Source organism: Eubalaena glacialis, chromosome 10 (genome assembly GCF_028564815.1).
Source record: "Eubalaena glacialis isolate mEubGla1 chromosome 10, mEubGla1.1.hap2.+ XY, whole genome shotgun sequence".
In the NCBI taxonomy this organism is placed as follows: domain Eukaryota; kingdom Metazoa; phylum Chordata; class Mammalia; order Artiodactyla; family Balaenidae; genus Eubalaena; species Eubalaena glacialis.
Window position 1 is genome coordinate 37,726,024 of NC_083725.1, and position 12,259 is coordinate 37,738,282.

Below are 12,259 nucleotides of genomic sequence, written 5' to 3' on the forward strand. Positions count from 1 at the left end.
ACCATTGTAAAGCAATTATACTTCAGTAAAGATGTTTAAAAAAAAAAAATTCAGAGAACTGTATGTTTCAAAGGGTGATTTTTTTACTGAATGTAAATTATACCTCAATAAATCCAATTTAAAAAAAAAAATAATAATAAAGTATATGGGAGAGGGGACTTCCCTGGCGGTCCAGTGGTTAGGACCTCGCCTTCCAATGCAGGGCGTTTGGGTTCAATCCCTGGTCAGGGAGCTAAGATCCCACAGGCCTCGCAGCCAAAAAAACCAAAAACATAAAACAGAAGCAATATTGTAACAAATTCAATAAAGACTTTAAAAATGGTCCACATCAAAAAATAGAAAGAAAGAAAGAAAGAAGGGAGGGAGGGAGGGAAGGAGGAAAGAAGGAAAGGAAGGAAGGAAGGAAGGAAGGAAGAATGAATATGGGAGAATGTGCGTAGGTTATACATAAAAATACTACTACACCTTTTTATATAACATACTTGAGCATCCCCAGATTTGGGTATCTGCTGGGGTCCTGGAACCAATCCCCTGGTGGATACCCAGAGATGATTATAATTATGTTATCTCTTGTAAAAAGGTCACAGACTCAAGAAATGGCCAAGTGCTATGTACAGTTGCCCAATAAAACACATGACACCCAGTTAAATTTGAATTTCAGGTAAAAAATAATTTTTTTTTTTTTAGTTTAAGTATGTCCAAACATTTTTATTTGTTAAATCTGGCAACCCCAGTTACATCGCACTGTGCAAGTCACCATCTCAGTTGCCTCAGTCTCTGCATCTGGAAAATGCCCAGGTCAGTCTATAATTTCTTCTAGTTCTAAAATCAGTTCTATGATTTTTTTTCTAGTTCTAAAATTCATTGGTTCTAAAGCTCCCTAAAATTCTGGCATTTTATAAAGAATTCAACGTATACCCAGGATAATGTTCAGACAAATTAACAGCTTCTAACAATCCTTCACTGAATCTTTCCATTCCCTGAAAACAGGCACTCTTTAAGGCCCCACACTTGGTTTCTCACTTTATACCACTCTACATGCTCAGGAATTCTTTTTTGTTTTACATATATGTGGAATATTCCTAGACTGTCCTTTCCTTCTCCAGCCAATCATGGAATTCATGGAAAGCCTCAAAACATCTGTAACATCAAAATTAACACAGCTAACAAAGAATACTGTCTTCAGACCAAAACATAAAGCTTTTAATGAGTTCCTGTATTACAATATATCTATCAGAAGTTTACAACATATAAACATGAAGCAATTATAGAACCAGAAGGAATACTAACAATGTTAGCTTGCTTACATATTCTGCTTAGCTGCAGTCACAGAAGTAAACACCTACAGATCACCCAAATGTTAAGCCAACCCTAATGATATCAGGAAATAAGAGCCTCATCCCACTAGCAACTGGTGACTGGAAGTAGTCTACCTTCCACAGTACCTGGAGTGAAGCCTGGACAATTATATATGTATACAGCCTTAGACATTCTCTAATCCCTACCATGTTTATCCAGTCAATACAACTGGATTTCTCCTTTCGTTTCCTGGGAACAAAGCCCTGACGTGAACCAGAGCCCATGTGACTGGGCCTCCCATCATTCAGTCCAGATTTTGCCAGCTTCCCTGTCTCCCTCCTACTGAAAGCTACACACTGTGCTCTATAATCCACAGCTTCAGATGGAGTCACTAACAAAAGTGATTTACCAGACTCATGACCCCAAAACACAATGCTTATACCTACTACTGCCACCAATGAATTCTATTATTTCCTAAAACCTCTTCCTTCAGTGTCCCATTCATTTGGTGGTATTTTAAAACATATTTTAATGATCATTCAAGTATAAGTTAGTTATTATCCTTTGGATACTCATTTTCTATTTATGGCTATTTCAAATAGTGCCAGCCCTATGGCTAAATCAAGTTTTCCTAGGTTTGATCCCATTCAACCTGGGTTTCCTGATCGACTGACTCAGCCCTATATATAAGTACTACAGGTACAAGAATAATAAAACCAATATGTGCTGCCTATTTTCCTAATCATTATGGGTACAACCACTATCCTATCTATATTTTGCTTTCAGAAGTCTAACATTAGGGGACTTCCCTGGTGGTCCAGTGGGTAAGACTCTGTGCTCCCACTGCAGGGGGTCTGGGTGCGATCCCTGGTCAGGGAACTAGATCTTTCATGCATGCCACAACTAAGGAGCCCTTATGCCGCAACTAAAGATCCCGCATGTCACAACTAAGACCCAGCGCAGCCTAAATAATTTTTTTTAAAAGACGTATTAAAAAAAAAAAAAAACTCTAACATTAGCTTTAAAACCTGTCAACTATCAAAGTGGATTTCTTTATCTGCAAAACCACCACCAAAATTCATGCTTCCCTCTGCAGGATCTTTCACATAGCTTTTTCACTTTATATTTGGGCTATGGCAGCATATTTTCCTTCAGTCTCCCAGACCTCCAGTAGGCATGCAATATTTACAATTATGATTATACTTTAAAATGCAGCAATTTCCTTTGGAAGTAATATGGCAGTACTAACAAAATCTACCAAAATATTTCTTGTAGCATAACCATTTAAAAGAATTACTAAACTCATTTAGTTTTTTAGATTGCAAAAAAGCAATAAATTTTGAGGAAATATATAGCTACTGAATTCATCTTCCAGCTCTTTTTGTTAAATATGCTGTGAAATGAAATACAATCCACAAAATGGAACTACTGAATTGTTAAAAGTGCATATCTTATCTCTTCCATCGAATTTAAGAAATAGAAAATCATAACTCATATCTAATTAGTAACTCATGCTCTAAAAATACAGTTCAGTTCCCTGAATCCTCTGGACCTTAATATTCATTTATCGGTTTAAAAAACAAATGAAAAAATACCCAGCAAGCGAAGACTTTGTATCCTGTAGGTGTTCTTTTTTCAGAGAGTCCTCTCTCAAGCTTTCATCCTGTGATTTTTCTCTCACGTCTTCTGAAACTTGTCCACGGTCAACACTGTGACTGGTTTCTAATGGTTTTCGATTTGAATGTTTCCTGTCTCCTTCTCTCCCATCAGATCGACTCCACCATGATAAACTTTCTTCACTGTTCTCTGTAGATTTTCGAAAACCACAATGTACAGAATCCTGAGAGACCAGTGCTGAAGATGAACTAGATGGTTCAAAATTTCTGTTCTTGCTATGAAATGACAGTTCATCAGAGGGTCTTAAGAATTTAGGTCTCAAATTCATATGAGAAGGAAACTCTTGATTTTGTTTTGGACTGGATTCTCTTCTACATGCTTCTGAAGACCCAGATCTACTATCTTTTTCATCACCACTAAACTTATCTTTATTGATATTCTTTGCAATATCTGTTATATTATATCTATCTCTTGAACTTTTATTATATTTTACCAAGTCTGATTTTCTACTTTCCTGACTACTTTGTGCTCTATCTGAGTATGCTGGTTTCCTCCACCGTTCTCGTCTACAGTCTTCTTTCATAAACGCAGTTTTCTCAGCTTCTTTTAATTTCAACTGGAAGATTTCCATTGACTAGAAAGAAGGAAAAATTAAACAAGATATTTAAAATTAAAAATGGCTCAATGACTTGTACCCCACATGCCACTGTGTCACGATACATTGTCATGTAGCACAACGAAAGAAAAACTCAACAAAGAGTAATAAAAGACCCATACAATCATCCTACTTGACATGGCCTGAAATATGTCCCCCCCAAATTTATATGTTGAACCCCTAACCCCTAGTACCACCGAATATGACCACATTTGTAGACAGGATCTTTAAAGAGGTGATTAAGTTAAAATGAGGTCATTGGGTTAGGCCCTAATCCAGTATGACCGATGTCCTTGTAAGAAGAAGAAATTTGGACACACAAAGAGACATGAGGAATGTGCACACACAGATAAAAGATCATGTGAGGACAGAGCAAGAAGGCAGTCATTTATGAATCAAGAAGAGAAGCCTCAGAAAAAACCAAACCCTCTAACATCTTGATCTTGGACTTCCATTCTCCTGAGCTGTAAGAAAATAAATTTCTGTTGTTTAAGCCACCCAGCCTGTGGAGCTGTGTTATGGCAGCCCTAGCAAGGAAACACACTACCATAAAATGAATACTTAAAAAAATATGAATAACCAATGAAAAATTACCAAATAATGAAAAAATCCTGGGAGTTCAAAAGGAGCCCTTTGACCAAATGACCAGCACTAAAACAAAATGTAATTCAGAAAACAATAAAAACATAATTTTTTAAAAAATAATTCCTACGGTCAGTGAGAGTCAAGCTGTTACTACAATGCTAAAACAAAATAGATTCTCATAAAAAAAGAGCAGTTCAAGAATAATAAAGACTTATAATTAAACTATGTTCAAAAATATGCATGTAGTGAGTAGAAGAATAGAAAGTGTTGAATCCAAATTTGTGAATTCAACACTAGCCTGGGAATTCGCTATACTTAGGAAAAAATGGTAAATTGATGTAAGTTATAGAGAAAAGACACATGGACAATTAATTCTACAGAATCTAATATGCATATACTAGTACTTGCAAAAAGAAAAAGGAAAGATAATAGGAGCATTAACAAAAAAAAGAGAGAAAATTTCCTCATCTAACTTTCTAGATCCAAAGGGCTCACCGAACAGCCTTAGCGAGGGGAGAAAGTGAAGCATACAAAGACTTATACATAAAAAATCCTAATTCCTGAGTCTCAAAATTCATTCAGAAAAAAAATTGTTCACAAAGATTGGATCAGGGGAGAAGGGAGTGTGAGCATGTAAACAAATGCGAGTTAGGTAACTAACACATTGCCTACAAAGGAAAGAAAGTCAGACTGTTATCAACTATTCGCTTACAATATTAAATGATAGAAGATAGTGGAATAAAGATCAAATTTTTATAAAAAATTATAAGGCAATAATTCTATATACAGAATTCAACTCAGTCAAATTATCCTTCCTTGACATGGACAAAAGAAAGTCATTTTCCAAAATGAAAGGAATCAAAAAGTAAATCACTTACTAATTCTGGGGGGAAAATTACTCAGGATCATTAAGCCAAACCATAAATGAATTAGGGCAAAGATCTCTGAAAAAAGGAGTGCATGCTATAAACCAAATGGCAAATGTAATGGTTAAGTCTAAATAACTGTTCTTGTAGTAGTGAAGAATATAACAGTCAAGAATAACATGCATATTTTTTAAATTTATAGTAAACTGTAATTAAAATTTCAAATTATTTCAATAAAATATGAGAGTTGAGATGGAAAGTTATCATCTTAGTCTAGGCAGAGATAATCCATTATATTTCATTTTTTCAAAATTCAGGTTTAACATGTTTCTTAAATTTAATGACAACATCAATAGAGTGAAACTGATGTCAGAGGGGGGGAATATTTTCATAATTTAAGCATTGCCTCATAGGCAAATTTTTTTTTTCTTGGTGATACAAAAATTGATGATGTATCTACAATTAGTGGCTTCTTAGATTAAATCAAATATGGTAATAATAAAAACAAAAACAGCAGTTACCACAATTTATCCAATGCTTATTTTACTACATCTTTTGTATCATTTAAGTGGGCTTTACAAACAATGCTTAGGTTCAAATTTAATCATGAGCTATGTAATCTTGGTTATTTAAACTCTGTCTGCCTCAGTTTCCTCATTTACCAAACAAGAATAATAGTACAATTATGGGTATTAAATAAGTTTAATTATACATGAAGTATTTTAACAGTACCTGGCAGATGAAAAATATTCAAATTATTATTAATGTTCACAACAATTCTATGATACTGATACTAACAGCCGTGTTTTTAAAATGAAAAATAAAAATGAAGCTAAGGTCACACAGCAAGAGTAACAAACACTGTATTGAAATTCAGGACTATTTGACTACAAAGCCAATGTTTTTAACTACTATGTCAAAATGCCTCACTCTGTGATTCTTAACTGTTCTAGAGCATTAAGAAATTACATAAGGAACTTCCCTGGTGGTCCAGTGGTTAAGACTTCACCTTCCAATGCAAGGGGTGAGGGTTCAATCCCTGGTTGGGGAGCTAGGATCCCACATGCCTCACGGCCAAAAAACCAAAACATAAAACAGAAGCAATACTGTAACAAATTCAATAAAGACTTTAAAAATGGTCCACATCAAAAAAACAATCTAAAAAAAAAAAGGTTTAAAAAAAATTATATAAAAGTTCACAATTCAAAACATAAACTCATAATAACCCCTAAAAAAAATAAAAAGAAAACTAAAGGCCATGTATGTATAAATAAAGATATATTTTCAAAATAAAATATTAACAAATTTAATGTAGTGGTATATTAAAGGAAATGCCATAATCAAATAGGAGTCAAAGAATGCAAGAATGGTCCAATGTTAGGAAATGTATTCAGGCAATTCATCTCATTAACGGAAGAAAAAAAAAAAAATCACACTATCTCAAAGGATACCAAAAAAGTTATTTCATAAAAATTAGATACCCATTCCTAATTTAAAAGCAAAAGCAAATTAACAAAAAAACTTTTGAATAAACTTTGAATGCAAAGATACTTTCTAAAGATGACAATCTTCATCTTAAATGCAAGAAATTATCACTTAAACACAGAAAGAAAAGTGTTATTAATCAAAGTTCTGAAATTCTACTTCAGGAATACAAGAAAGTTTAAATATTGTAATACTGAGTGGCAAAAGCAAAAGTAATCACCATTTGCATATAACTATTTTCCCATATAACCCAATTAAACAAAAAAACCCACTATAGATTTAATGACAAGAGTTTAAATAAATAGGCAGACTAGCACCAGGCAACTCAGAAAACATAAGAGAACAAAGATTCAGCATAAAATTGAAAAAAATAAAAATATCTTAAGGATACATGCATAACAACTGAATGGAGAAATGTATTGAAGAGCATAAATAAACATTTGAATTGACTGTGGTGACCTAAATGGGAAAGAAATCCGAAAAAGAGGGGATATATGTACAGGTATAGCTGATTCACTTTGCTGTACAGTAGAAACTAATGCAACGTTGTAAAACAACTCTACTCCAATAAAAATATTAAAAAATTTTGAATTGAGAAATAACCAGAATTTTAGGATGAGATTACTCAACATTACAAAGATATTAATTGTCCATGATTTATCTACACATTTAATTAAATCTAAATCAAAATTCCAAAATGAGTTGTAAATTTATAATGTATTTTGGAAAACTGTTTCTTTTGAGCTTGAACTTAACAAAATTGATTCTAAATTTAACAACAAATAAAAGCACACATAAGAATGTAAAGTTACTTTTTAGTGACTAATAAAAGAAGACTTACCCTGTCACATAGTAGGTGTTCACTAATTATTTGCTATCTGCATGAGTTACTGAAAACTACAGTAATTAAAATAGTATGATACTAATTCCAGGAAAAAAAAATCAATAAAATAGATTTCAGAGTAAAGAAATAGACTGATTTTATAAAAAATGATGTAATATATAATAAATGTGTCATTTCTAATTAGTGGGAAAAAATAATTCATTCAATATATTATAAATCACTAAAGACTTAAGGAAAGTTAAATGCTTATTTTAAACTATACACAAATATGTATTTCAAAAATATTAAAGCTATCCATAAAAATAAAACTGAACAAGTTCTCAAAGGAAATATAGGTGTGCATTTTTATGATCTTGGGGGTGGAGAAGGCCTGTCAATGAATTATACCAAGAACATTAAGTTATAAAAGAAAAACCTGATAGGTTTTGTTAGGTAAAAATATTTAAAATATATTCATAGCAAATATAAACAAAGTAAAAAAATAAACATGAAACTAACAGGAAGAAATTTGAAAAGACTTATTAAAAGAGCTTAAATAAATATACCAGAGAAGGGGGGCAAGATGGCGGAAGAGTAAGACACGAAGATCATCTTCCTTGCCACAGATACATTAGAATTACATCTACACGTGGAACTGCTCCTACAGAACACCCACTGAACGCTGGCAGAAGACGTCAGACCTCCCAGAAGGCAAGAAACTCCCCACGTACTTGGGTAGGGCAAAAGAAAAAAGAAATAACAGAGACAAAAGAATAGGGACGGGACCTGCACCAGTGGGAGAGAGCCGTGAAGGAGGAAAGGTTTCCACACACTAGGAAGCCCCTTCGCGGGCAGAGACTGCGGGTAGCAGAGGGGGGAAGCTTCGGAGCCACGGAGGAGAGCGCAGCCACAGGGGTGCGGAGGGCAAAGCGGAGAGATTCCCGCACAGAGGCTCGGCGCCGAGCAGCACTCACCAGCCCGAGAGGCTTGTCTGCTCACCCGCCGGGGCGGGCGGGGGCTGGGAGCTGAAGCTCGGGCTTCGGTCGGATCACAGGGAGAGGACTGGGGTTGGCGGCGTGAACACAGCCTGAAGGGGTTAGCGCACCACAGCTAGCCGGGAGGGAGTCCGGGAAAAAGTCTGCAGCTGCTGAAGAGGCAAGAGACTTTTTCTTGCCTCTTTGTTTCGCGGCATGCAAGGAGAGGGAATTCAGAGCGCCGCCTAAACGAACTCCAGAGACGGGCGCGAGCCGCGGCTATCAGCGCGGACCCCAGAGACGGGCATGAGACGCTAAGGCTGCTGCTGCCGCCACCAAAAAGCCTGTGTGCGAGCACAGGTCACTCTCCACACCGCCCCTCCCGGGAGCCTGTGCAGCCCGCCACGGCCAGGCTCCCGTGATCCGGGGACAACTTCCCCGGGAGAACGCACGGCACACCCCGGGCTGGTGCAACATCACGCCGGCTTCTGCCGCCGCAGGCTCACCCCGCATCCGTACCCTTCCCTCCCCCCGGCCTGCGTGAGCCAGAGCCCCCGAAGCAGCTGCTCCTTTAACCCCGTTCTGTCTGGGCGGGGAATAGATGCCCTAAGGTGACCTACACGCAGAGGCAGGTCCAAATCCAAAGCTGAACGCGGGGACCTGTGCGAACAAAGAAGAGAAAGGGAAATCTCTCCCAGCAGCCTCAGAAGCAGCGGATTAAAACTCCACAAACAACTTGATGGGCCTGCATCTGTTGAATACCTGAATAGACAACGAATCATCCCAAATTCAGGAGGTGGACTTTGGGAGCAGGATATTTTTTCCCCTTTTCCTTTTTTTGTGAGTGTATATGTGTATGCTTCTGGGTGAGATTTTGTCTGTATAGCTTTGCTTTCACCATTTGTCCTAGGGTTCGGTCCGTCCGTTTTTTTGTTTTTTTTTTTTTACTTAAAAAATTTTGTTTCTTAATAAATGTTTTCTTAATTTTTTCCTTATTTTCTATTTTTAAAAATTAAAAAACTTTTTTTCTTAATAAGTTTTTAATATTTTTTATTTTAAACAAATTAAAAATTTTTTTCTTAAATTTTTCTTAATAATTTTCTTATTTTTTATTATACAAAATTAATAAATTTATTTTTAAAAATTAAAAAAATTTTTATTCCTAATAAATTTTTTACTAATTTTTTCTTATTTTTATTATAATAGCTTTATTTTATTTTATTTCATTTTACTCTCTTTCTTTCTTTCTATTTTTTCTCCCTTTTATTCGGAGCCGTGTGTATGAAAGGCTCTTGGTGCTCCAGCCAGGCATCAGGGCTGTGCCTCTGAGGTGGGAGAGCCAACTTCAGGACACTGGTCCACAAGAGACATCCCAGGTCCATGTAATATCAAATGGCGAAAATCTCTCAGAGATCTCCATCTCAACATCAAGACCCATCTTCACTCAACGACCAGCAAGCTACAGTGCTGGACACCCTATGCCAAACAACTAGCAAGACAGGAACAGAGCCCCATCCATTAGCAGAGAGGCTGCCTAAAATCGTAAGGCCACAGACACCCCTAAACATACCACCAGACGTGGACGTGCCACCAGAAAGACAAGATCCAGCCTCATCCACCAGAACACAGGCACTAGTCCCCTCCACCAGGAAGCCTACACAAACCCACTGAACCAACCTTAGCCACTGGGGACAGGTACAAAAAACAATGGGAACTACGAACCTGCAGCCTGTGAAAAGGAGACCCCAAACACAGTAAGATAAGCAAAACGAGAAGACAGAAAAACACACAGCAGATGAAGGATCAAGGTAAAAACACACCAGACCTAACAAATGAAGAGGCAATAGGCAGTCTACCTGAAAAAGAATTCAGAATAATGATAGTAAAGATGATCCAAAATCTTGGAAATAGAATAGACAAAATGCAAGAAACATTTAACAAGGACATAGAAGAACTAAAGAGAAACCAAGCAACGATGAAAAACACAAAAAATGAAATTAAAAATACTCTAGACGGGATCAATAAAAGAATAACTGAGGCAGAAGAACGATAAGTGACCTGGAAGATAAAATGGTGGAAATAACTACTGCAGAGCAGGATAAAGAAAAAAGAATGAAAAGAACTGAGGACAGTCTCAGAGACCTCTGGGACCACATTAAATGCACCAACATTCGAATTATAGGGGTCCCAGAAGAAGAAGAGAAAAAGAAAGGGAATGAGAAAATATTTGAAGAGATTATAGTTGAAAACTTCCCTAATATGGGAAAAGAAATAGTTAATCAAGTCCTGGAAGCACAGAGAGTCCCATACAGGATAAATTCAAGGAGAAACACGCCAAGACACATATTAATCAAACTATCAAAAATGAAATATAAAGAAAACATATTAAAAGCAGCAAGGGAAAAACAACAAATAACACACAAGGGAATCCCCATAAGGTTAACAGCTGATCTTTCAGCAGAAACTCTGCAAGCCAGAAGGGAGTGGCAGGATATACTTAAAGTGATGAAGGAGAAAAACCTACAACCAAGATTACTCTACCCAGCAAGGATCTCATTCAGATTTGATGGAGAAATTAAAACCTTTACAGACAAGCAAAAGCTGAGAGAGTTCAGCACCACCAAACCAGCTTTACAACAAATGCTAAAGGAACTTCTCTAGGCAAGAAACACAAGAGAAGGAAAACACCTACAATAACAAACCCAAAACATTTAAGAAAATGGGAATAGGAACATACATATCGATAATTACCTTAAATGTAAATGGATTAAATGCTCCCACCAAAAGACACAGACTGGCTGAATGGATACAAAAACAAGACCCATATATATGCTGTCTACAAGAGACTCACCTCAGACCTAGGGACACATACAAACTGAAAGTGAGGGGATGGAAAAAGATATTCCATGCAAATGGAAATCAAAAGAAAGCTGGAGTAGCAATTCTCATATCAGACAAAATAGACTTTAAAATAAAGACTATTACAAGAGACAAAGAAGGACACTATATAATGATCAAGGGATCGATCCAAGAGGAAGGTATAACAATTGTAAATATTTATGCAACCAACATAGGAGCACCTCAATATATAAGGCAAATACTAACAGCCATAAAAGGGGAAATCGACAGCAACACAATCATAGTAGGGGACTTTAACACCCCACTTTCACCAATGGACAGATCATCCAAAATGAAAATAAATAAGGAAACACAAGCTTTAAATGATACATTAAACAAGATGGACTTAATTGATATAGGACATTCCACCCAAAACCAACAGAATTCACATTTTTCTCAAGTGCTCATGGAACATTCTCCAGGATAGATCATACCTTGGGTCACAAATCAAGCCTTGGTAAATTTAAGAAAATTGAAATCGTATCAAGTATCTTTTCCGACCACAACGCTATAAGACTAGATATCAATTACAGGAAAAATCTGTAAAAAATACAAACACATGGAGGCTACACAATACACTACTTAATAACGAAGTGATCACTGAAGAAATCAAAGGGGAAATCAAAAAATACCTAGAAACAAATGACAATGGAGACACGACGAACCAAAACCTATGGGATGCAGCAAAAGCAGTTCTAAGAGGGAAGTATATAGCAATACAAGCCTACCTCAAGAAACAGGAAACATCTCGAATAAACAACCTAACCTTGCACCTGAAGCAATTAGAGAAAGAAGAACAAAAAAACCCCAAAGCTAGCAGAAGGAAAGAAATCATAAAGATCAGGTCAGAAATAAATGAAAAAGAAATGAAGGAGACAATAGCAAAGATCAATAAAACTAAAAGCTGGTTCTTTGAGAAGATAAACAAAACTGATAAACCATTAGCCAGACTCATCAAGAGAAAAAGGGAGAAGACTCAAATCAATAGAATTAGATATGAAAAAGGAGAAGTAACCACTGACACTGCAGAAATACAAACGATCATGAGAGATTACTA

At 36.3% G+C, this 12,259-nt stretch overlaps 1 protein-coding gene across 2 annotated transcripts in view; it reads right to left on the reverse strand.

Moving 5' to 3' along the window:
- Nucleotides 1–12,259, reverse strand: part of CWF19L2 (CWF19 like cell cycle control factor 2) — a 198,368-nt gene that overhangs the window by 116,269 nt on the left and 69,840 nt on the right. For both annotated transcript variants that reach the window (XM_061202601.1, XM_061202600.1), the window contains exon 8: nt 2,895–3,550. In XM_061202601.1, the coding sequence (XP_061058584.1) occupies nt 2,895–3,550 (656 nt within the window). The remainder of the gene's footprint in view (nt 1–2,894; nt 3,551–12,259) is intronic.